At 39.3% G+C, this 26,366-nt stretch overlaps 1 protein-coding gene across 1 annotated transcript in view; it reads left to right on the forward strand.

Annotated features, from left to right (window-relative positions):
- Positions 1–26,366, forward strand: part of USP3 (ubiquitin specific peptidase 3) — a 90,960-nt gene extending 64,594 nt beyond the window's left edge. Inside the window, exons 10-15 of the mRNA XM_007467213.1 lie at positions 1,646–1,752; positions 1,930–2,010; positions 22,817–22,935; positions 24,132–24,245; positions 24,405–24,472; positions 25,793–26,366. Coding sequence (XP_007467275.1) covers positions 1,646–1,752; positions 1,930–2,010; positions 22,817–22,935; positions 24,132–24,245; positions 24,405–24,472; positions 25,793–25,958 — 655 coding nt within the window. The 3' untranslated portion in view covers positions 25,959–26,366. The remainder of the gene's footprint in view (positions 1–1,645; positions 1,753–1,929; positions 2,011–22,816; positions 22,936–24,131; positions 24,246–24,404; positions 24,473–25,792) is intronic.

Consider the following 26,366-nt stretch of genomic DNA (forward strand, 5'->3'; position numbering starts at 1 on the left):
TCAGTGTTTTAGGAGTTCTATTGACTGCAAGTGACAGAAACCACCTCAAATTGCTGTTAGCGAAAAAGAGCAATATACTGGCTCAAGTAACTGCATAAGTGCACAAAAGTTATTATCTGTGTTCACTGTAGTACTATTAATGAAAGCACACAAATGAACCTCAGTATCCATTAATATTTTTGTTTTTATTCTGATTCATCTGTATTCTGTTGACAATTTTATGTGGGTTCCTGTTGTTGCAGTGAAACCCAAAGCCATTTCGGTTTTTTTTTTTGCGGTACGTGGGCCTCTCACTGTTGTGGCCTCTCCCGTTGTGGAGCGCAGGCTCAGCGGCCATGGCTCACGGGCCCAGCCGCTCCGCGGCTTGTGGGATCTTCCCGGACCGGGGCACGAGCCCGCGTCCCCTGCATCGGCAGGCGGACTCCCAACCACTGCGCCACCAGGGAAGCCCGCCATTTTGGTTTTTAAAATAATAATATATTTTTATTGAAGTATAGTTGATTTTACCCATTAATGTTATATTAGTTAAATTAAGAGAAGGAGCATAGTGTCCACAGCAGGTGCTCAGGTCAGGCCAGCCGTGTGACCTTGGGCCAAGTTATTTAACCTATGAACCTCAGCTTCCTGGTCTGCAAAATGGAGATGATCTTATCTACCTCAGAGTTCTTAGAATGGAGCCTGGCATGTAAGTGCTTGCTAATCATGCTGTCACTGGTGCACTTTCTTAGCTGTTCTTGTGCATTCTCTGTCCTTACCGTGGCAGGCTGTGCACCTGTCAAAGAGTGAGTTACGTGTCCAAGATACATACTTGGGAAAGAAAAGCAAAGGGCAGGTATGATCCTGATTATTGTTATAAAAGATGCTTACAACACTCTAAGGGCTTTCTTTTTGGTAAGCACTTGTCTAAAAGCACTGTAGGTATATTCCCATTTCATCGTCACCAGGCCTCAGAGGTAGATAGATGTTATGCCTGTTTCACATTTGATGAAGCTGAGGCACAGAGAGGTTAAGTAACTTTATTGTTGTTAAAGTGCTGTACATATTTTTTGATCTCCACAAGGGAATTCTTATATTGTTTTAAGTGAGCTTTTTTAAAGGCTTGTTGATAGGAACATCCAGCACTTCAAATGTGAAGTCATATCTCCACCAGTGATGACTAAGTATGTATTAAATTTGTTTACCTCATTTTCCCCAAATATGACCCTCTAAAAAAAATCTGAAACTATCTTTGATCAAGGTTGTTGTTCAAAGTAAAGTCATTGAGAGTGCTCCCCATAATATGAGAAGTCTTGCAAAGGGTCCAATCTAAGGCAGTTCCCTCTTTTCTGAGGGGTATAATTGAGGGAAAGGGGTCCTGTTGCCCTGAGTACAGGCATGTACGTGAACTGTTAGTAATGTTCAGTGTTTGTTTGTTAGTAACTTTTGTACAAAGTAGTGGGATTGGGAGAGGAGCTGGGAGAAGGACAGTGGCTTAAACCTTTTATTTGGTAAACGTCTAGATATAGCTTCGAAATTTTTGTGTTATTTTATAATTTAAATTAATAAATGATATACCCCCCCCCCCAAACACAGCCACCTATAGGACCTTTTACACATATGTACTTTAGTTTTTTACTGAGATGTTTTCCTGTGTGGTTTTCTTTAGAAATGGAGCATCTACAGTTGTCACGGCTATATTCGGAGGCATTCTCCAAAATGAGGTTAACTGCCTCATATGTGGGACAGAATCTAGAAAGTTTGATCCATTCCTAGGTAAGACATATTTGGCATATGGAGATACGATATTGTATTAAAATAATAACTGTAATGTCTCCTTTGAAAACTAAGACAGTAAAGAGATAACTCCTTAAAAATACATCAATTTTTGAAATTATTTTTTGAGTGTGGTTATGTGCCTTTAACAGTTCTGTTTTCCTGTTTCCTTTTAAGACCTTTCATTAGATATTCCAAGTCAGTTCAGAAATAAGCGCTCTAAGAATCAAGAAAATGGACCAGTTTGTTCATTACGAGGTAAAGATACTTTGTTGTAATGAATTTGTGTTATAACTTAACAAAAGTCAAACCTACGAATGTCTCTTCTGTTTAGCAAGAATGCCTGCCAGAGATACTGACCTGCCAGGTGAAACGTATTTCTCACCTTTCTCCTCTTTTTAAAGAAAGTTTGTAACAAAACTTTTTCTGAGCTAATGAAATAGAATTTATTCTATGGATATCCCACTAGTAACCAGAGGAAGAAAGAACCTCAGAAAAGTTTTATAAATTATGGTGTCATTCACTCTTTTGTATGACTGATAATCTGAGAGCTCTCTTGATGACATAACTGTTGGCTAAGCCTGAGGCCTTGCTTTTAATTGCAAGGTTAAAATTCACATTTACTTTCAGAGATTTCTGAACAGATTTTTTTCCTTGATGAGTATTAACTACTTTAGTCAAGGCAGAAGACCTGCCTTGATGATACATAACTTAAGGGACACAGCAAAAGCAGTTCTAAAAGGGAAGTTTATATAGCAAGACAATCTTACCTTAGGAAACAAGAAAAATCTCAAGTAAACAACCTAACCTTACACCTAAAGCAACTAGAGAAAGAAGAACAAACAAAACCCAAAGTTAGCAGAAGGAAAGAAATCATAAAGATCAGAGCAGAAATAAATGAAATAGAGATGAAGAAAATAATAGAAACGATCAAGGAAACTAAAAGCTGCTTCTTTGAGAAGATAAACAAAATTGATAAACCTTCAGCCAGACTCATCAAGAAAAAAAGGGAGAGGGCTCAAAAAAATGAAATGAAAAAAAGTTACAGTGGACACCATAGAAATACAAAGGATCATAAGAGACAAGCAACTATGTGCCAATAAGATGGACAACCTAGCAGAAATGGACAAATTCTTAGAAAGGTACAAACTTCCAAGGTTGAACCAGGAAGAAACAGAAAATATGAACAGACCTATCATAAGCACCAAAATTGAAACTCTGATTTTAAAACTTCAAACAAACGAAAGTCCAGGACCAGATGGCTTCACAGGCAAAGTCTATCAAACATTTAGAGAAGAGTTAACACCTATCCTTCTGAAACTATTCCGAAATACTGCAGAGGAAGGAACACTCCCAAACTCATTCTATGAGGCCACCATCACCCTGATAACCAAAACCAGACAAAGGTACCACAAAAAAGAAACTTACAGGCTAATATCACTGATGAACATAATTGCAAAAATCCTCAACAAAATACTAGCAAGCCAAGTCCAACAATACATTAAAAGGGTCATACACCATGATCAAGTGGGATTTACCCCAGGGATGCAAGGATTTTTTCAATATCCTCAAATCAATCAGTGTGATATATACCACATTAACAAATTGAAGGAGAAAAACCATATGATCATCTCAATAGATGCAGAAATAGCTTTTGACAAAATTCCAACACCCATTTATGAGAAAAAGAACTCTTGAAAGTGGGCCTAGAGGGAACCTACCTCAACATAATAAAAGCCATCTATGACAAACCCACAGCTAACATCACACTCAATGGTGAAAAGCTGAAAGCATTTCCTCTAAGATCAGGAACAAGACAAGGATGTCCACTCTCCCCACTTTTATTCAACATAGTTTTGGAAGTCTTAGCCACGGCAGTCAGAGAAGAAAAAGAAATAAAAGGAATCCAAATTGGAAAAGAAGAAGTAAAACTGTCACTGTTTGCAGATAACATACTATATATAGAGAATGCTAAAGATGTTACTAGAAAACTACTAAAGCTCATCAGTGAATTTGGTAAAGTTGCAGGATACAAAATTAACACACAGAAATCGCTTGCATTCCTATACACTAACAACCAAAGATCAGAAAGAGAAATTAAGGAAACAATCCCATTTACCATCACATCAAAAAGAACCAAGTACCTAAGAGTAAACCTGCCTGAGGAGGCAAAAGACCTGTACTCGAAAAACTATAAGACGATGATGAAAGAAACTGAACGTGACACAGATGGAAAGATATACCACATTCTGGGATTAGAAGAATCAGTATTATCAAAATGACTGTACTACCCAAAGCAATCTACAAATTCAATGCAATCTCTATTAAATTACCAATGGCATTTTTCACAGAACTAGAACAAAAAATTTTACAACTTTAATGGAATCACAAATGACCCCAAATAGCCAAAGCAGTCCTGAGAAAGCAAAACGGAACTGGAGGAATCATGCTCCCTGACTTCAGACTGTACTACAAAGCTACAGTAATCAAAACAGTATGGTACTGGCCTCAAAACAAATATAGATCAATGGAACAGGATAGAAAGTCCAGAGATAAACCCATGCACCTATGGTCAACTAATCTATGACAGAGGAGGCAAGAATATACAATGGAAAAAAGACAGTCTCTTCAATAAGTGGTGCTGGGAAAACTGGACAGCTATGTGTAAAAGAATGAAACTAGAATATTCTCTGACACCATACACAAAAATAAAATGGATTAAAGACCTAAATGTAAGACTGGATACTGTAAAACTCTTCGAGGAAAACATAGGCAGGACACTCTTTGACATAAATGGCAACAGAATCGTTTTGGATCCACCTCCTACAGTAATGAAAACAAAAATAAACAAATGGGACCTAATTAAACAACACCTTCAGCGCAGCAAAGGAAACCATAAAGACAGCCCTCAGAATGGGAGAAAATATTTGCAAATGAAGCAACTGACAAGTGATTAATCTTCAAACTATACAAACAGCTCATGCAGCTCAATAACAAAAACACCAAACAACCCAATCCAAAAATGGGCAGAAGACCTAAATAGACATTTCTCCAAAGAAGACGTACAGATGGCCAAAAAGCACGTGAAAAGATGCCTACATCACTAATTATTAGAGAAATGCAAATCAAAACTACAATGAGGTATCACCTCACACCAGTCAGAATGGCCATCATCAAAAAGTCTACAAACAATAAATGCTAGAGAGAGTGTGGAGAAAAGGGAACCCTCTTGCACTGTTGGTAGGAATGTAAATTGGTTACAACCATTATGAACAACAGTATGGAGGTTCCTTAAAAAAGTAAACTAGAACTACCATATGACTAGCAATCCCACTCCTGGGCATATATCCAGAGAAAACCATAATTTGAAAAGCTATATACACCCCAGTGTTCACTGCAGCACTATTTACCATAGCCAGGACATGGAAGCCATCTAAATGTCCATCAACAGAGGAGTGGATAAAGAAGATGTGGTACATATATACAATGGAATATTACTCAGCCATAAAAAATAATGCCATTTGCCGTAACATGGATGGACTTAGAGATTATCATACTAAGTGAAGTAAGCCAACAGAGAAAGACCAACACCATATATTGCTTATATGTGGAATCTAAAAAAAAAAAAAAAAAGATACTAATGGATTTATATACCAAACTGAAATAGGCCCACAGACATAGAAAACAAACTTAAGGTTACCAAAGGGGAAAGCAGGGCAAGGGATAAATTATAATAGGAGTTTGGGATTAACATATACACACTACTATATATAAAGTAGATAACCAACAAGGTCCTACTGTATAGCACAGGGAACTATACCCAATATTTTGTAATAACCTATAAGGGAAAGGAATCTGAAAAAATAGATATATGCATATGTATAACTGAATCACTTTGCTGTGCACCTGAAACCCAGACAGTATTGTAAATCAAATACACTTCAGTAAGAAATAAACAAATAAATAGCTTACGTCAGCTTTAAAAAGTATATGATGGGGTGTGGTAACGCTTCATTCACTTTGTTTACCACTAATATCAATTGAGGGCAGTCATTTTTCTTGGACAGTCCTTAGTGTGATGAATTTTAGTTGAGTAATACACATTTGTTTATTAAATGGGGATGGAGATGTGTGATTACCTGATAAGTCTTGCTTTTACATGCTTAGACATCTACTTGGCTAGAATTACTTGTGTGCTTTTTGGATCTGTAATTGTTAAGGTTCGTTTTCATTTAAAAAGGAAAGGTGATGGTGAGAAAGACCACTGTCATTTGAAATCATTTAACTGAAAGGGTGTATGGGAGGCTAAAATAACCCCATGTCTAAACCCTAACAAAGAATACCATGCGAAAGGAAAAAAAATGTAGCTTTATCTTACTAATACTACAAGTTAAAGAATCTTAAATAAAATGTTAGCACATAGAATCCAGTAGTGTCCTAAAACAGTAATATACAGAGATCAAGTCGGATTTATTTCAATAGTGCAAGACTGATTTAATATTAGAAAGTATAATTTGTTGGGAGAAGAAAAATCAAAATGCCCAAATAGGTTTTGATAAAATTGCAAATTCATGACTGATTAAAGGAAGAAAAAAAAAAAAGCCCTATTATTTTAGGACTAGACATGTTCTTAACTTGTTGAGTTAACTCGTTGAGGATTATCTATCAAAAGCTGTCAGTGATCATCAGAGTTAATAGTGAAGCACTAATGACTTTCCATTACAGTCAGGAATCAGCCAGGAGGACTGCTGCTGTGGGACAAGGCAGTAGACAAGGAAAAGAAATAAGAAGAAGTGAAGAGGAAAGACCAAATTATTACATACCTACAACATTTCAAGAGAATCAGTTGGAAATTATGAAAGAATGTTTAGCCCTAGCTATCTCTGGAACGCAAGAGACCTGCTTTCCTAGCCCTCAGTTAACAAAAAATAAACACAGATATTGATTTGATAAATAAATGCTTAATGTGGAGCTAAAAAGCTTAGTAAGATGGCCAAATAGAAAATAGGCAAAAAACAACTGCTTTCTTATACATAGCAAAAGATCCTATTCACAGTTGTAGTAAAAACTCAAAAAGTACTTGAGGATAAATTTATTGAGAAATATGCAAGACCTAGATGAAGAAATTATAAAACTTTATAAAAGGACAGAAAAAGCTAGAATTAACAGAGCCATGTCATATTCTTGGATGGGAAGACCCAGTATGATAGAGATGTAATTTTTCCCCCAAATTACTTCTTAAATTTATTCTAATCAGTTCAGAAGTTCTTCTATAAGCAGATATTCTTAAGAGGAGCTAAAAAAGTTTTAAAACAAAAATAATGGAGGACAGAGATGACATAGGTCCTGCAAGTACTATGTATATGGGAGTTTACTAAATGGCAAAGGAGACACTTCAAATTAGTGGAGAAAATAAGAAATTAGTCAGTAGGTTGCATTAGTGTAAATGAAAATTTATGTGGGAATCATTAATTTCATTCCTAACTCATATGTTTTCCCAGATTAATTTGAGACTTCAGGATTTAGTGTGAAAAATAAAACCACGAGGGCATTATAGTAAAACATCTTTTTGATCGTGTTGTAGGAGAGAGCTTTGTAAGTATATCATGAAGGCTAGAAATTCATAAATTTAACTGCATAATGGTAAAAGTTACCATAAACAAAGTAGAAAAGATGATAAACTTGAAACTAATATTTGTAACATATATGAAAAAAAGTACTTGGGCAAAATATATGAATAAGAGAGAAATGCACATGGTCAATTTAACATCTGGAAAAATACTAAGTCTCATTTATATTCAAGAAAGTGTAAGTAAAGCAAAATTAGTCAAGATGATAAACAGATAATATACACTGTTAGTGAAAGTTTCGTAAAGTGGGCACTCGTATATTGCTGTTAGGAGTATAAATAGGTACAGTTGTTTTGGGAGGGTAGTGATCACCATTTTTAATGGGCTTTTTTTTTTTAGACATAGTAATTTCATTTGTGAACGTGGACAGTAACATATGTAAAAGATATTCATGGAAACATTGCTATTGCAAAAAATCAGAAATAACTTATATGTCCACCAGTAGGGCATTGGTTTAATACACTGTGCTATGTAACATTTAAGAAAGATAAAACTGATCAACAGCTAGGCCACAGAAAGAAAGCTACAAAATACTGTACAGTCAAACACTATCCATGGAAGTATATAGAATTATCCCATGAATTCTTCCATTTATATAATATTAAAAAAATATGTGCATTAAAATTCTTGAGCAGCGTATACCTGTTCACAGTGACTATCTTAGTCGGTAGTGGGATTCAGAAAGAAATGGAACTGGGACTAGTTTTCATCTCTTTTATATTTGAGTTTTTTAACTTAATGTATCACCTTTATATATTTGTTTTGGGGGAGTAAAACAAAATGTGGATTATTTATGCATACTTCCCAATTACTGCTTTGTCTGGTAACTTCAACAAATCAGTGTTATTCCCTGCTCTCTACAGAATGCTGTTTAACAGTTGAGGTAATGCGTTAGACTGACATTTATGAAATATATGCCCTGAAACCTTTAAGAATCTTAGGAGTTTTAGAAGCCACCTTGGCATGCATACACACACACACACATACACATATATGGCATACACACACACACACACACACACACACACACACATATTTTTCCCTCATGAAATGCAGTAAAGTACAAATGAAAACGTTAAGCTGTTTTCTCAGATCCTTAATGAAGGTAAGTAGAGAACAACAAAACTTGACTGAGGTGTGAGTGATGGGTGCCTAGTAGACTGGTCACCGGACATGTGACTCATTTCTACATGTGAGCTCTGAGGTGAGATTCACGTTCATGCTGCTGCAAAATATTACACTGTAGTACATTTCGGGGTCATTCAGACTTTTCAAATAGTTAAGATGGCAGTTGTCAAATCTGTGAATGTCAAGGAGATGCTGTATCTAGGCAGTCCTCCTTTTAAAGAAACGTTTGTGTGCATATGTTTCAAACAAAGAAGCAAAATTCTTTGTATGTTTATTGTAGAATTTGGGGACAATTCAAAAGAGCACAAAGAGGAAAAGAAACATCCCTTATAAGCTTATTTCCAGAAATACCATGGTTAAGGATATTTTAATTTAAAAACTCCTTTAAAAGCTGCTTTATAAAAAGGCAGCAGTTGGAACTTTAGAATTGTTGTGAGTTATTATTTTTTTAACCCATAGAAACCATTACAAATAGGCCTTAACTTTTCAGGAGAACTAAAGAAGCTGTTTTAAACCTATAGGGAGATGATTGTGATAGTGGGGGTAGTTCTCTACAAATCCAGCAAGGATTTATAATGTCGTTTCTTCACTACTCCCTAGAGGCTGCCCCCGGCACAGCAGTTTTCTGGCCTGTCATCGTCTGGGGACAGCCCCAGGTGTGGGCTTCCTGTGCCTGTGGCAGCGCCAGGGAGAGGTGGGAGAACAGAGAGAGAGAGGGCTCCAAGAGGCAGCTGGGGCCACCATTTTTAAAACTGAGTGTTGGAAAAACTAGGCTCAGCTTGTATTCCTTGCGTGTGAATTGCCTGATGGGCTTTTCATGGCTTCTGTTCCATTTTGGTCTATCATGTACGGCCTCACATGAAAAGGAGGGAACTCTGCACTATGTTGTACATAAGTCAGTTGTGGGACCACTTACTTGGTGGTCACCCCATAAGTTTAAGCCTCTCAAAAAGTCAGGGAGGAAGAAAAATACAAAGGAAGAAAATGTTGGAAAGCAAAAAGATGCTGGAGGAAGGTGAAACTGTTGAGGAGAAGAAAAGGACTGGACGGTTGCTGGAGGTAGGGGCTTTGTTTTCAGAAAAGGAGCAGGATGATGCAGGGCCAAGGCCAGATGCTGTGGCTCTAGGCCTGTGTGTGGAAAGCGGGCGGGGCCTCCCCACGGAGGGAGACGTGCAGGGCGGCTGCAGAGGCGCCCACCCGTGTCTTAGCAGGGAGAAGAAACCAGAGAGCACTCCAGTACTTCTGGGCATTTTACATTTTGGTCTCAAAGATGCAGCTGAGTCGCTGTGAAGTATTGATATATTCTTTCAATAATCTCAACATTTGTAAGGGTATCATATTCCTGAAATTAGAGGGTCTAAGTAATTATCAATGGAGACTTTCACAATGCCACCTACTAACTCATTAGTAACCCCCTCTGAATGACTGCATGCTTCCATACACAGGAAAGTGGTTCAGTGCAGGTTAAATATAGGAAAAAGATGCTTCCCCACCATCAAGTTGTTTCTGCTTCTCAGTGTTATGTGGCTGGGGAGACTGGGGGAATGGATGTCTTGCTAGCAAATCATACCACCACCTGGTTAATGGGACGGAGAAGCTGAGTGACCGAGCATCTCAGAGTCATCATTCTTGCCTACTCTCTATTTGTTTATGAAAGCTTCAGGCAGATATTGATTTTCACTTATTAAAAAAAAAAGTTTGTTTATGCTGGTAAAATATACGTAAAATTTACCATGTTAATAATTTAAGTGTACAATTCAGCAGCATTCAGTAAACTCACAATCTTATGCAACCATCGCCACTATTTCCAGAACTTTAAAAATCATCCAAAACAGAAAATGTACCAATTAAACAGTAATTCCCCATTCCTCTCTCCCTAGCCCTGGTACCTCTATTCTACATTCAATGAGTCATACTATTATCCTTCTGTGACTGGCATATTTCATTTAGCGTAACATTTTCAAGGTTCATCCATACTATGGCATGTATCAGAATTGCCTGCCCTTTTAAGACTGAATAATATTCCATTGTACATATATACCACATTTTGTTTATCCATTAATCTGTTGATGTAACTTTGGGTTGCTTTTACCTTTTGGCTACTATGAAGAATGTTGCTGCAAACGTAAGTGTACAAATATCTGTTTGAGTCCCTGCTTTCAGTTCTTCTGAGTGTATACCTAGGAGTGGAATTGCTAGATCATATGGTAATTCTTTAACTTTTTGAGGTACTGCCAAACTGTTTTCCACAGTGGCTGCACCATTTTACATTCCCACCAGCAATGCATGAGGATTCTAATTTCTCCATATTCTAGCTAATACCTGTTATTTTTCAGTTTTTTTTTTTTTAAATAATAGCCATCATAATGAGTGTGAAGTGGTATCTCATTGTGGTTTTGAACTGCATTTTACTAATCATTAATGATGTTGAATGATGTGCTTATTTGGCAATTTGTATATCTTCTCTGGGGAAATGTCTAAGTCCTTTGCCTATTTTTGAATCAAGTGGTTTATTTTTGTTGTTGTTGAGTTGTAGGAGTTTTTTATATATTTTATCTATTAATCCCTTACTGGAGACATGATTTGCAAATATTTTTCTCCCATTCTGTGGTTAGTCTTTTCACTCTGTTTTTAGTGTCCTTTGATACACAAAAGTTTTTAATTTTGACAAAGTCCAGTTTATCTAATTTTCCTTTTGTTGCCCCTGCATTTGGTATCATATCAAAGAAATCATTGTCAAATCCAAAGTCCTGAAGCTTTTCCCGTATATTTTCTTCTAATAGTTTTGAATTAATTTTTGTATATGGTATTAGGTAAGGGTCTGACTTCATTCTTTTGCATGTGGATATCCAGTTTCCCTAGCACCATTTGTTGAAAAGACTGTCATTTCCCCATTGAATGATCCTGTTGCTCTTGTCAAAATTCTATTGCCCATATATTTGAGGGTTTACTTCTGGACTCTCTATTCTCTTTCACTTTATGTCACTGCTACAGCTACGTATGGAACAATTTCCTCTGAAAGAACCCTGAAAGCTAACTTTATGTCAGTACTACACTATGGCTTTGTAGTAAGTTTTGAAGTCAGAAAAGTGTGAGTCCTGCAACTTTGTTCTGCTTTTTCAGATTGTTTTGGCTATTTGGGATTCTTTGAGATTCCATATGACTTTTAGAATGGGCTTTTCTATTTCTGCAAAAAATGCCACTGGGACTTCTACAGAAATTGCATTGAATCTTTGTACTTCTATCAGTGGTATTGTCATGTTAACAATATCAAGTCTTCCAATCCATGAACGTGGGATGTCTTTCCATTTATTTAGGTCTTTATAAAATTTCTTTCAGCAGTGTTCTGTAGTTTTCAGTACAAATCTTTTGTCTTCTTGGTTAAATGTTTTACTAGGTATTTTATTCCTTTTAAAAATGCTGTTGTAAATGAGATTGTCTTATTTTGGGGTTGTTCATTGTTAGTGTACAAAAACAACTGATTTTTTGTGTTGATTCTGTATCCTGTAACTTTACCAAATTGGTATATTAGCTCTAGCAGTTTGGTTTTTTACTTTTAGAGTTTTAAGATCGTATTATCTGCAAACAGATAAATTTTACTTTTTCCTTTCAGTTTTAATGCCTTTTCTTTTTCTTGCCTATTTGCTCTGGCTAAAATTGCCAATACTAATTGCCAATACAAAATTGCCAATACAAAATTGCCAATTGAATAGAAGTGGCAAAGGCATCTTTGTCTTGTTCCTAATCTTAGGGGAAAAGCTTTCAGTCTTTCACCATTCAGTATGATGTTTGCTTTGAATTTTTCATACATGACCTTTATCATATGAAAAAAGTTGCCTTCTTTTCCTAGTTTATTGAGTGTTTACATGATGATTTTTAAATGTGGAAAATTATATTTTTCCTTCCTATGTATAGTCCCATTCCCCACCTCCCCCTCCTTCCCTGCAAGGTTACAGCTTTTCACACAATGCAACAAATACTTGCTGATGGAAGTTCTTATAATTTCAGCTTCAGAGATGACAAGACCATAGTGATCAATCTAAAAGGATTCATAGTACAAGCCAGTCTGTGGTATACTCAGTGCTCTTGTAGCTAGAGATGTGTAACTTCGGAGGTCCCTAAGGGCAGCGTCACTCTAAGTTTAATATTTGTTACTTGCTTCAGGAAATAAAAGGTCAAAACAATGTACCCTTTCCTAGGAACCATCCTTGAGATAAAATAGCAAGTTGGCAATGTAGTATTAACGAAATCTATTAGGACAAGGTTAAGAGGGAAGGGTCACTTCCCCTGGAGGTTGGGAAAGGCTCAAAAAAAAACCCCAAAACGTGAAAAGTTGAGTTGAGGACAGGCAGTTGTGGGATGTACATTCCGGGTACTGGGATCAGGGAGCAAAGGTATAGTCACGAACGCCTGCAGGGAGTTGTACCAGTGATCTTTTAGTGCAGTCTCCCAGGACAATAGAAAGAAAAACAAAAATAAACAAATGGGACCTAATCAAACTTACAAGCTTTTGCACAGCAAAATAAACCATAAACAAAAAGACAGTCTACATAATGGAAGAAAATATTTGCAAACAATGCAACCGACAAGGGATTAATTTCCAAAATATACAGACAGTACATACAACTCAACAACAAAAAAACAACCCAATTGAAAAATGGGCAGAAGACCTAAATAGACATTTCTCCAAAGAAGAAATACAAATGGCCAATAGGCACATGAAAAGATGCTCGACATCACTAATTATTAGAGAAATGCAAATCAAAACTACAATGAGGTACCACGTCACACCCGTCAGAATGGCCATCATTAAAAACTGTACAAATACTGGAGAGGGTGTGGAGAAAAGGGAAATCTCCCACACTGGTGGGGGAATGTAAGTTGGTGCAGCCACTATGGAGAACAGTATGAAGGTTTCTTAAAAAAACTAAAAATAGAGTTGACATATGATCTAGCAATCCCACTCCTGAGCATATATCCATACAAAACTCTAATCCAAAAAGATACATGCACCCCTATGGCAGCACTGTTCACAATAGCCAAGATGTGGAAACAACCTAAATGTCCATCGACAGATGAATGGATAAGAAAGATGTGGTATATATACACAATGGAATACTACCCAGCCATAAAAAAGAACAAAATAATGCCATTTGCAGCAACATGGATGCAACTAGAGACTATCATATTAAATGAAGTCAGAAAGAGAGAGACAAATACCATATGATATCACTCCTATGTGGAATCTAAAATATGACACAAATGAACCTATCTACAAAACAGAAACAGACTCACGGACATAGAGAACAGACTTGGGGTTGCCAAGGTGGGGAGAGGGTTGTGGGAGGGATGGATTGGGAGGTTGGGGGTCAGCAGATGTAACCTTTATATATAGAATGGATAAATAATAAGGTCCTACTGTGTAGCACAGAGAACTATATTCAATATCCTATGATAAGCCATAATGGAAGAGAACGTAAAAAGAATGTATATATACATATAACTGAATCACTTTGCTGTACAGCAGAAATTAACACAACATTGCAAATCGACTATACTCCAATGAAAAAAAAAAAGAAGAAGAGAAAAAAGAATGCATGGGGATTCCAGCTCAAGACAGTGACATAGGAAGATTCTGAGCTTAACTCCTTCCATGGACACACCAAATCTACAGCTACGTGTGGAACAATTTGCTCTGAAAAAAACCCTGAAAACCAACAGCAACTCCTGCACATTGGGCAAGTAAGAAGGGAACCACATTGAGAGGCTGAGACACAATCTCACCGTAAGCCCACACCCAGGGCAGCAACCCACACAGGGAGGGAACTCAAAACCCAGAGCTTCTCCCTTCACCAGGCGCCCCAACTTTGAAGACCTGCACTTGAGAATCACCAGGCGCCCCAACTTTGAAGACCTGCACTTGAGAAGTGAGGCCTCAAAACAGCTTTGAAAACCAGCAGGGCTTGCATCCACCAGACCCACGAGACTTAGAAATGGCTCTTAAAGGGCTTGTGCACAGACTCACTCACTTCAGGGGCCCAGGCAGAAGCAGACCTTTGAAAAGCACCAAGACTTTACGTGAGGCTTATTTGCTGACCTTAAAAGCATCAGCCTGAGGGGCAGGGGCCGGCTGAGATACACTCCAGGGATGGAGGCTGGTGGGTGCCATCTTCATGCTCTCCCTTTGCCTTGGTAAAATCTGCACGTGCCGCGTTTTGTTTGTGTGTGTGTGCTGCTTTGGGTTGGTGCCTCTTTACACTCCTTTTCTGTTTTGCTCCAGACAGCAGGCACCATCTTCAGGCTCTCCTCTGCCATACTCCAGAGCACCAGCATCTCCTGGAGGGGAACTTTCACATCCATCTGGTGCCCCAGTTTTGGCAGCTCCCATCAGGGGATGCCCCTTTATCACCTGGCTCTGGAGGCCAGAGGGGCTTAGATTCATTCCTGCCTCCCATGAGACTATAACAATGGAGAGACAGTTCTTGGCAGACTGCCATCCCCACAGCATTGCATAGAAAACAGACAGACACACCCAGTCTTTCTGAGGCTTTGCTTGTCCAGGAGCTTTGGCCTGAGGGGCAGGCCTCTGGTCTGGCGCCGTTCTAGGGGCCTGCAGAGTTGCTCTCAGGGAGTGGAGGCCAGCAGATGCAACCTTTGTGTTCTAGCAAGGCTAGAGCCTTGCTCTAGCTCACCAGTATCTTCCAGAACGGAGCTTATACCCTTGTCTGGCACTCGGATTTTTGTAGCTGCTGTCAGGGGACACCTTTATGTCACCTGGCTGAGGTGGCCAGCAGGGCTTATGCTCACAGGTCCCAGAGGACTGTAACCAATGGAGAAAGAGCTCTGAAACAGCTGTCACTCTCCAGGCACAGCAAGAAGCAACTAGACCTAGGAGCTCAGCCTTTCTCTGAAAGAGGCCTATATGCTTATCATCGTAGCTGTAGCCTGAGGGGTAGGCTTCTAATTAGACACACACCTAAGGGCTGACTATCATCCTTTCCAGAGAACCTGGAGGATGGGTGCTGTCCTCTCCTTCTGCCATGCTCCACAGTTCCAGTATATCCTGAAGGGGAGCGCTTAGACATGTCTGGTGCCCCATTTTTTGTGACTGCAGCCCATGGGATGCCCCTTGATTGCCTGTCTCTGGAGGCCACGGGGGAGGGACTTGTGTTCTTGGGTCCCACAGGACTCTAACCATTGAAGATAGTGCTTGGTAGGCTACCACCTCCAGGGCACTGCACAGACAGCAGACCAGAACCCCAAGTCTTCCTGTAAAAGAGGCCAATTTACTTATCCTGGAGCTTTGGCCTGAGAGGCAGGCTTCTGGTTTGGCACACACCTAGGGGCTTGTAGAGATACTCTCAGGCAACACAGGCCAGGGAGGTCATCTTTGCACTCGCCCTCTGCCTTGCCACAGCTCACTGGTATCTCCCAGAAAGGAGTTTATACCCTCGTCTGGACCCCAATTTTTTTTTTTTTTTTTTTTTTTGCGTTACGTGGGCCTCTCACTGCTGTGGCCTCTCCCGTTGCGGAGCACAGGCTCCGGACGCGCAGGCTCAGCGGCCATGGCTCACGGGCCCAGCTGCTCCGCGGCATGTGGGATCCTCCCGGACCAGGGCACGAACCCGTGTCCCCTGCATTGGCAGGCGGACTCTCAACCACTGTGCCACCAGGGAAGCCCCCCAATTATTTTTTGACTCTGGTGGGAGGGACACCTCCAGCTTTGAGAGACAGCCAAGAGCTAGGGCATGGTTGAGCAATATGGTTCATCTCCTACACAAAGTCCACTCACTCCTTCAAGACTGGGAGAGGTGGCTGTGGTATCTAATGCTTAAGAGTCGAGCAAAATGAAGAAACAGGACTATGTTCCAAATGAAAGAACAAGATAAAACCTCAGAAAAAAAAACTTACCATACAAAAGCAACAGAATACATATTCTTCTCAAGTGCACATGGAATATTCCCCAGGTAGATCATATATAAGGCCACAAAACAAGTCGTTTTTTGGGGGGGGTCATACTGTGTGGCTCATGGGATTTTAGTTCCCAGACCAGAGATTGAACCTGGGTCCTTGGCAGTGAAAGCATGGAGTCCTAACCACTGGACCACTAGGGAATTCCCAAAACAAGTCTTAATAAATTTAAGAAGACTGAAATTATATCAGACATCTTTCCCAGCCATGATGGGATGAAAGGAGAAGTCAACTACAAGAAGAAAATTAGAAAAATGACAAACATGTGGAGATGAAAACAACTTGCTACTGAACAACCAGTAGGTCAAAGAAGAAATCAAAAGAGAAATCAAACAGTGCCTTCAGACAAATGTAAAGGGAAATAAAACATACCAAACTTATGCGACGCAGCAAAGGCAGTGGTAAGAGGGAAGTTCACAGCAATAAATGCTTACCTCAAGAAACAAGAAAAATCTCGAATAAATTAGAACCTAACTTAACAGCTCAAGGAACTAGAAAAATAACAAATGATATCCAAAGTTACTAAAAGGAAGGAAATAACAAAGATCAGAGCAGAAATAAATGAATTAGAGACAAAAAAGACAACAGAAAAGATCAATAAATCTAAGAGCTGATTCTCTGAAAAGATAAACTAAGTTGCCAAATCTTTTGCTATGATTTACCAAGCAAAAAAGAGAGGACTGCGAATTCCCTGGCAGTCCAGTGGTTGGGATTTTGTGCTTCCACTGCAGGGGGCATGGTTCAGTCCCTGGTTGGGGAACTAAGATCCCACATGCCACGTGGCATGGACAAATAAATAAGTAAAAACACATATTAAAAGCTATTAAAAAGGACTCAAATAGATAAAATCAGAAATGAAAGAGGAGACATTACAACTGATAACCACAGCTATACAAAGGATCATAAGAGACCACTAGGAACAATTACATGCCAACAAATTGGACAATATAGAAGAAATGGATAAATTCCCAGAAACATACAACCTACCAAGACTGAATCATGAAGAAACAGGAAATGTGAACAGACTGATTACTAGTAAGGAAATTGAACCAGTAATCAAAGCCTCCCAACAAACAGTAGTCCAGGACCAGACAGCTTCACTGGTGAATGCAACCAAACATTCAAAGAAGAATACAATCCTTCTCAAACTCTTCCAATAAACAGAAGAGGAGGGAACACTTCCAAACTCAGAAGGCCAGCATTACCTGATACCAAAGTCAGACAAGGACACCACAAAAAAAGCAAGTTACAGGCCGGTATCACTGATGTACATAAACACAGACACCCATACCACTGATCAAGCAGGATTTATTTCAGGGATGCAGGGATGGTTCAACATCTGCAAAGTCAATCAATGTGTTACACCACATTTACAAAAATGAAGGATAAAAATCATATGATCATCTCTATACATGCAGAAAAAGATTTGAGAATATTTAACATCCATTTATGCTAAAAACTCTCAAAGTGGGTATAGAGGGAATACACCTCAACATAATAAAGGCCATATATGTCAGGTCCACAGCTAACATCATACTCAATGGTGAAAAGCTGAAATCTTTTCTTCTAATATCAGGAACAAGACAAGAATGCCCACTTATGTCACTTTTATTCAACACAGTATTGGAAGACCTAGCCAGAGCAGTTAGGCAAGAAAAAGGAGAAAGGGCATTCAAACTAGGAAGATGTGAAACTGTCACTATTTGCAGATGACATATTATATATGGAAAATGCCAGAGACTCCACCAAAAAACTGTTAGAATTAAACAAATTCAGTAAAGTTGCAGGATACAAAATCAACGTACAAAAACCTGTTGCATTTCTATATGTTAACAATGAGCTATCAGAAAGAGAAATTAAGAAAACAATACCGTTTACAACCACATCAAAAAGAATAAAATACTTAGAAATAAATCCAACCAAGGATGTAAAAGACGTGTACTTGCATGTACATCATTGATATTATGTATAAAATAGACAAGTAATGGAACACACTGTATAGCACAGGGAACTCTACCTAATGTACTGTGGTAACCTAAATGGGAGGGAAGTCCAAAAGGGAGGGGATATCTGCATGTGTATGGCTGATTCATTTCGTTGTGCACTGGAGGCTAACACAACATTGTAAAGCAATCATACTCCAATAAAAATTAATTAAAATAAAAGACATGTACTTGGAAAACTACAAGACAGTGATAAAAGAAATTGAAAATGACACAAACAGATGGAAAGATATAGATATACTGTGCTCACTGATTGGAAGACTCAATGGTTAAAATGACCATAATACCCAAGACAATCTACAGATTCAGTACAATCCCTACGAAAATACCAATGTCATTATTCACAGAACTAGAACAAATAATTCTAAAATTTGTATGGAATCACAAATGACCCCGAATAGCCAAAGCAATCTAGAGAAAAAAAGAACAAAGCTGGAGGTATTATGCTTCCTGATTTCAAACTATACTACAAAGTTACAGTCATCAAAACAGTATGGTATTGGCACAAACACAGACACATAGATCAATGGAACAGAATAGAGAACCCAGAAATAAACCATGCATACATGATCAGTTAATTTATGACAAAGGAGCCAAGAATATGCAATGGGGAAAGGACAGTCTCTTCAATAGATGGTGTTTGGAAAACCAGACAGCCATATGTAAAAGAATGAAACTGGACCACTATCTTACACACAGATTAATCCATTTTGAGTTAAAGAATTGAATGTAAGACCTGAAACCCTAAAACCCCTAGAAGAAAACATACACAGTAAGTTCCCTGACCTCAGTCTTGGTGATGATTTTCTGGATCTGACTCCAAAAGCAAAGGCAACAAAAACAAAAACAAACAAGTGGGACTACATTAAACTAAAAAGCTTCTGCACAGCAAAGGAAATCATCAACAAAGTGAAAAAGCAACCTACTGAATTTGCATCATATATCTGATAAGGGGTTAATATCCAAAATATATAAAACACTTGCACAACTCCATAGCAGAAAAAAACAATCTGATTGCAGTCGACCCTTGAGCAATGAGGGGGGTTAGTCCACGTATAATTTATAGTCAGCCCTTCATGTCCACATCCACATCTTCTGCATCCATGGATTCAACCAACCACAGACCATGTAGTACTGCAGTATTTACTACTAAAAAAATATCTGTATGAGTGGACCTGCATAGTTTAAACCTGCATTGTTCAGGAGTCAGCTGAAAGGGGCTTCCCTGGTGGTGCAGTGGTTAAGAATCCACCTGCCAATGCAGGGGACACGGGTTTGAGCCCTGGTCCGGGAAGATCCCACATGCCGCGAAGCAGCTAAGCCTGTGCACCACAACTACTGAGCCTGTGCTCTAGAGCCCACGAGCCACAACTGCTGAGCCCACATGCCACAACTACTGAAGCCCGTGCACCTATAGCCTGTGCTCTGCAACTGCAACGAGAAGACACCGCAATGAGAAGCCCGCTCACCGCAACGAAGAGTAGCCCCTGCTCGCCGCAACTAGAGAAAGCCCACACAGAGCAACGAAGACCCAACGCAGCCAAAAATAAATAAATAAAATTTTAAAAAGTCAGCCGAAGGAATGGGCAGAAGAGCTGAATAGACATTTTTCCAAAGAAGACATACAGAGGGCCAACAGGTATATGAAAAGATGCTCAACATCATTATCAGGGAAACAAAAATCAAAACCATAATGAAATACCACCTCACACCTGTAAGAATGGCTGTCATCAAGAAGACAACAAATAACAAATGTTGAGGAGGATGTAGAGAAAAGGGAACCCTCATACACTGTTAGTGGGGATTGTAAATTGGTGCAGCCACTATGGAAAACAGTATGGAGGTTCCTCAAAAAATTAAAAATAGAACTACCATATGATCCAGCAATTCCACTTCTGGGTATTTATCCAAAGAAAACAAAAACACTAATTTGAAAAGATATGTGCACCCTCATGTTCATTGCAGCATTATTTACAATAGCCGAGATATGGAAACAACCTAAGTGTCCACTGATGGGTGAATGGGTAAAGAAAATGTGCTACACACACACACACACACACACACACACACACACACATGCACGCACAATGGAATATGATTCAGCCCTGAGAAAGAATGAAATCTTGGGACTTCCCTGGTGGCACAGTGGTTATGAATCCACCTGCCAATGTAGGGGACACGGGTTCGATCCCTGGTCTGGGAAGATTCCACATGCTGTGAAGCAGCTAAGCCCATGTACCACAACTACTGAGCCTGTGCTCTGGAGCCTGAGAGCCACAACTACTGAGCCCACGTGCTGCAACTACTGAAGCCTGCGTGCCTACAGCCCGTGGTCCACAAGAGAAGCCGCCACAACGAGAAACCCGCGCACCACAACGAACAGTAGCCCCCGCTCGCCACAACTAGAGAAAAGCCCACGTGCAGCAACGAAAACCGAATGGAGCCAAAAAGAAAAAAAAAAAAAAGAAAAAGAATGAAATCTTGCCATTTGGGACAACATGGATGTATCTTGAGGGCATTGTGCTAAGTGAAATAAGTCAGACAGAAAGACAAATACCATATGATCTCACTTATGTATGGAATCTAAAAAACAAGCTCATAGATAAAGAGAACAGATTGATGGGTGCCAGAATCGGGGTGGAGGGTGGGTAAAATGGGTCAAAAGGTACAAACTTGCACTTACAAAGTCACAGGGATGTAATGTATAGCATGCTAACTATAGTTTATACTGTGTTGCATATTTGGAAGTCACTAAGAGGGTAAATCTTAAAAGTTCTCATCAGAAGAAAAAAATTTGAAACATATATGGTGACGAAAGGTAACTAGATTTATTGTGATCATTTTACAATATATACAAATATTGAATCATTATATTATACACCTGAAGCTAATATAATATGTTATGCTTTAAAAAGTATGCTTAAAAAAAGAAAAGAGTACATGGGCCTCTGGCTACATGCTGGCCTGTGTAGAACCCAGCCCACGTCTAATCCCTGCTAGACCTTGCCCCACTAACTCCCCTGAACCGGCTCTTTCTCACACTCTCTCTAGTGCCAAGGCTGACTATGACTTGAAGACTCCGAGCACAGCAAGAGTGTTGCCTTTCCTTAAACGCTAGGTCTGTGCTTGCAACCCAGCTTCTCAAACCAAACAGTATATCGTTTAAAGATGCATAAATGCATATATATGGAAATATAAAGACAAGCCAAGAAATGATTAAACGGAGGTCAGGATAATGACTACTTCTGGGGTTGGGGGAGGGTTGACTGGGATGAGGCACTCAGGAAGCTCTTAACAGGGCTGCCACACAGGCTGCCCCCTGAACAACTCTAGGGGATGCCATTCACATAAACTGGCTTCTCGAGTACTAGAGAGAGTCCATTTCCTTATGGAGTGGTGAGTACATAGGCATTCATATTTTTCTCTAAAAAAATAATATATTTATTCTCACAGAACAATACATACATTTTATTGACACATGGACTTCTGAATATATTACTAATTTTGCCAAGTTTTGGCAAACTGTTTCTATAAAGGGCCAGATGGTAATGTTTTTAGGCTTTACAGCAAATAAGGTCTACGTCACAGCTACTCAGTTCTGCTGTTGTAGTGTAAAAGCAGCCACAGAGTATATAAATGAGTGGGTGTGGTTATGTTCCAAATTTTATTTACAAAACCAGGTGGCTGAATTTAGCTTGGGGCCAAAGTTTACCGAATCCCAGATTACACAGTTAAATCTTTAAAAGAAAAAAATGCAGCTGTGGTTTATCTAGGGGATTCTGAGTAGTGTGTGAAGCAAAGGATTCACTGGCGATATATAATAGGAAGGTCAATAATGCAGCCTTGTGTAATGTATGTTTATTAAGTTGTGACTGAAAATGTTTGAGGTAAACTTGACATTTTTATGAACTTGGGGCTTTGTCCTTTGTTATGTAAGATACTGAGAAAAAATTGCTCTTTGAACCTTGATTTCATTAGGGAACCATTTTTATCAGAATTATCCAGATTAATTCTTTTACTAATAATGGTAAACCCAACTACAATAATACCATCTGTCATGAATTGATCATCATCAGATTATTAGACATGATGCCAGGCACATTATACATGTTATTTCTCTTCCTCACAACAGTCCTTCAATGTAGACTTCTTTTTTCCGTCTCCCATCTTGCAACTGAGAAAGGCTGACTCTTCTAAGCTCATATAGCTAATAAAGCTGAGACGTGAACCTGAGTTGTTCAGCTTCGAAGTTCATAGTCTTTTCTTCCTACAGCACACTGCCTCTATAAAAGACATCCTGTTTTAATGCTGCCCAAATCAATTTGGTTTTAGATTGTCTTCGCAGTTTTACCGACTTAGAAGAACTTGATGAGACAGAGTTATACATGTGCCACAAGTGCAAGAAGAAACAAAAGTCCACTAAAAAGTTTTGGATTCAGAAACTACCCAAGGTAAGTGTTGAGTTTCAAATTATAATACCATTTTGAGGGAAAAAATGCTTATGATTGACTGGAAGACAAATTATTTTTCTAACTTTATACTTATATAATCTGTTCTGCATTGGTCTCTAAGGGTTTCAGTAAAACTAAATACACCCTTTAAGAATTCATAATATGTCCTAATCACTATTTACAATGTGTGGAGGTTTTTTTTTTTCCCCACCACGCCACTAACAAGCACTCCTCTGACACCATGGGTGTCCTACAATTGAACTCAATTCTAACACTATCTACCCAGCGTTAGCATCAGATTCCACAGGGTAAGGGCTCAGTCCCGCAAGATCACCCTCCCCATCAGACACCAATCACAAGCCCAGGTTGTTACTTTGTGCATTATGCTTCTCAACTACAAACTACAGATTGAGGGTTCCTGTGACCCTTTCCCTGGACTTCAGATACCAGTCGCAAGTCCACATTGTTACCCCTCCTTGTGACCGACTAGTTATAAATCAGTTCCCATGACCCACTCCTTGGGTTCTATTAATTTGCTAGAGCAGCTCACAGAACGCAGGAAACCCGTTTGCTCACTGGATTACCAATTTATGACAAAGGATGCTAAAGGATACAAATCAACAACCAGATGAAGAGATACAATGGGCAAAGTCCTGAACAAAGGAGCTTCTGTCCTCATGGAGTTTGGGGCCCAGCATGGTGGCACCTGGAAGAACTCTGGTTCCCCAGCCTAGAAGCTCTCCAAACCGTGTCCTTTTGGGCTTCATTACACAGGCTGACTGATTAAGTCACGGGCCACTGCTGATCATTCAAACTCCAGTCCCTCTCCCCTCTTGGGGGTCGGGGCGGGGGGGTGGGACTGAAAGCTCCAACTCTCTCGTCTCTTGATTTTTTGGTTCTTTTGGCAACAAGCGCCCATACCTCATTAACATAAAAAGACACCTTCATGGCTCTCCTCACTTAGAAAATTTCAAGGCTTTTAGAAGCTCTGTGCCAGGAAAGGAGACAAAGACTAAAAACATACTGTTATAAATCACAGTACCACAATAAGGTATTCACGGAAGAAACTAATATCAAGAATCAAAAGAAAAGCTGGTAGGCCACCTAAAATATTATTTAAGGGACATTAGTACCAAGTAGCTAAGTTTGATTGAAAAGTAAATTGTTTATAATTTTTGTCTTTCTCTCTCATCCAGGTGCTATGCTTACATTTGAAAAGATTTCATTGGACGGCATATTTAAGAAACAAAGTTGATACATATGTAGAATTTCCCCTGAGAGGCCTAGACATGAAATGCTACTTACTAGAGGTAAGGTAGTTACCTTTGTTAGCCTGGTGAAAAGATGGCTCTTCAGTAAAATTAAGTCTTCACGAAGAGAGGGTAGAGGTTACTGAGGTAGGGAGATGCTGATGTCACTGACCACTGCTCCTAACTCAGTCCTGGGATACCTTCTCCCTTGTTCTGTAGCCTGAGAACAGTGGCCCGGAGAACTGCCTCTATGACCTTGCTGCTGTGGTGGTGCACCATGGTTCCGGGTGAGTATGCCAGCAGGCTTCTCAGGGCTGGGAATACAGAGTGGAGACCCACAATTTTGTACCATGCCCGATAACTCTCCCCAGACTCCCTATACTAGATTCAGATTCATTAAAGTGGACAAAGTAGAACTTTCCTTCAGTCTTGGTGGGAAGGAATATTCCTGAGGACGTCGCAAAGCATGAAGAGAAGGCGCATGAAACCAAAATGGAGAAGGGTTCATTCGAGCCCAGCATTAGGAACCAGTCTATCGTTCACAAAATCCCGAGTAGCCGTTACTCCAAAGCTGTTGATTTCCTTGGCCAATTGATATTTAAATGGGGGGAAATGGGGGATTATTTAGAATAACTTTACTTCATGCCATCTACTTTAAAGGTGCATTTCTTATTTTGTTGAATGACATTCTCGATTACTGTTTCCCCCTGAAAGTCTGTATTAGGGGTATATACCTTATTTCTGGTCCGCTTGAGAATGGCAGTTTTACCTTCAGACTTGGCAAACCGCAATCCATGTTTGAAAATCCTTTTCCCTCTGAACTTTGTAGACATTGCTCCACTGACTTCACCGTTCATAGTTATAAGTGACAAGTCCACTACGTCTGATTCTCATTTGTTTGACAAGTCTGATTCTCATTTGTTTGTTTTTTTCTTTGGACTTAAGAAATTACATCAGATGCATTTCTCTTTGGTAGTTGACAAGGGCACTCTTAAGTCTGATGTCTTCAGCTCATGGAAATGTTGTAAGGGTTTTTTCTAGCAGTTTATGAAGGTCTCTATTCTATCTACAGGCTTTCTCCTACCCAGTAGGACTGACTCTGGGGTTCCATGTATGAGTGGGTGGGTCATGCTGAGAGAGAAAAGCCGTTGATGGCCAAAGTAGGAGGGAAAGTGCTTCCCTGGAGGCAGATTTTATGTCTTACGCTCAGGTTTCTTCTAAGACTTCCTGGTCCTCAGTTTTCCATGTTTCCATAGGCTTTGAGCTCTGCTTGTTAGGTTGAGAGCTCCTTCACTGTTTGGTTTCTCTGTTAATCCAGTACCATGTAAACACTGCTTTGTGTGTCCTAAAAAATCCTCAATTTCTGGTCAGTCCATGGCACTCTTCCCTGTTTCCCAGTGTCAATATATTCCTTGTCATTTCAATGAGTTTTGAGACGATAAACACATGAGCCCAAGCAACCATCTTAAATTACAAGCCTCTAGGATTTATTCTCTAATTACAGTACTTATTAAAATTTATTGTTTACCTGATAATTTATATGGTTGCATAGATTCTTTTGTGATTTCTGTAGTCTTTTCCTTTGATCATCTGACCTTTCCTTACAGGGTCGGTTCTGGACATTACACAGCATATGCAACTCACGAAGGTCGCTGGTTCCATTTCAATGACAGTACTGTAACACTGACTGATGAAGACACCGTTGTGAAGGCCAAGGCCTACATCCTTTTTTATGTGGAACGCCAGGCCAAAGCTGGGTCGGATAAACTTTAATACCTCCTCCAAATCATTATTCGTCAACTATACCGGACAGACATTTCCAATTTTCCATAAATACTTGATCCAAGATTTAATTTCATTATGCACTTTTCAGTTTCCTATTTTGGGTTTAGTTTTATTTTGTCAATGGTAGTGACTTATTGAACATGGGCACCAACTAATTCTTTTTTTTAGTTCTACCAGAAAACCTCAGCAGATATTTTGATTTGCTGCTTTAGTTGTAATAATTCAGTTTTTATATGTAGTTTCAAGAACTTAGTTCTATTTGACTTTTTTATATTAATGTTCAGTTCTCACTTTGAGGCACATTTACATCAATGCATTGTTACTCTCACATGCTGAAAGGAAGATACGTTCCTGATCGTGAAGAGCAACGTAACCACCTGCTGCCTTCTCACAGCT

The sequence above is a fragment of the Lipotes vexillifer genome, unplaced genomic scaffold (assembly GCF_000442215.2).
Source record: "Lipotes vexillifer unplaced genomic scaffold, Lipotes_vexillifer_v1.1 scaffold1654, whole genome shotgun sequence".
In the NCBI taxonomy this organism is placed as follows: Eukaryota; Metazoa; Chordata; class Mammalia; order Artiodactyla; family Lipotidae; genus Lipotes; species Lipotes vexillifer.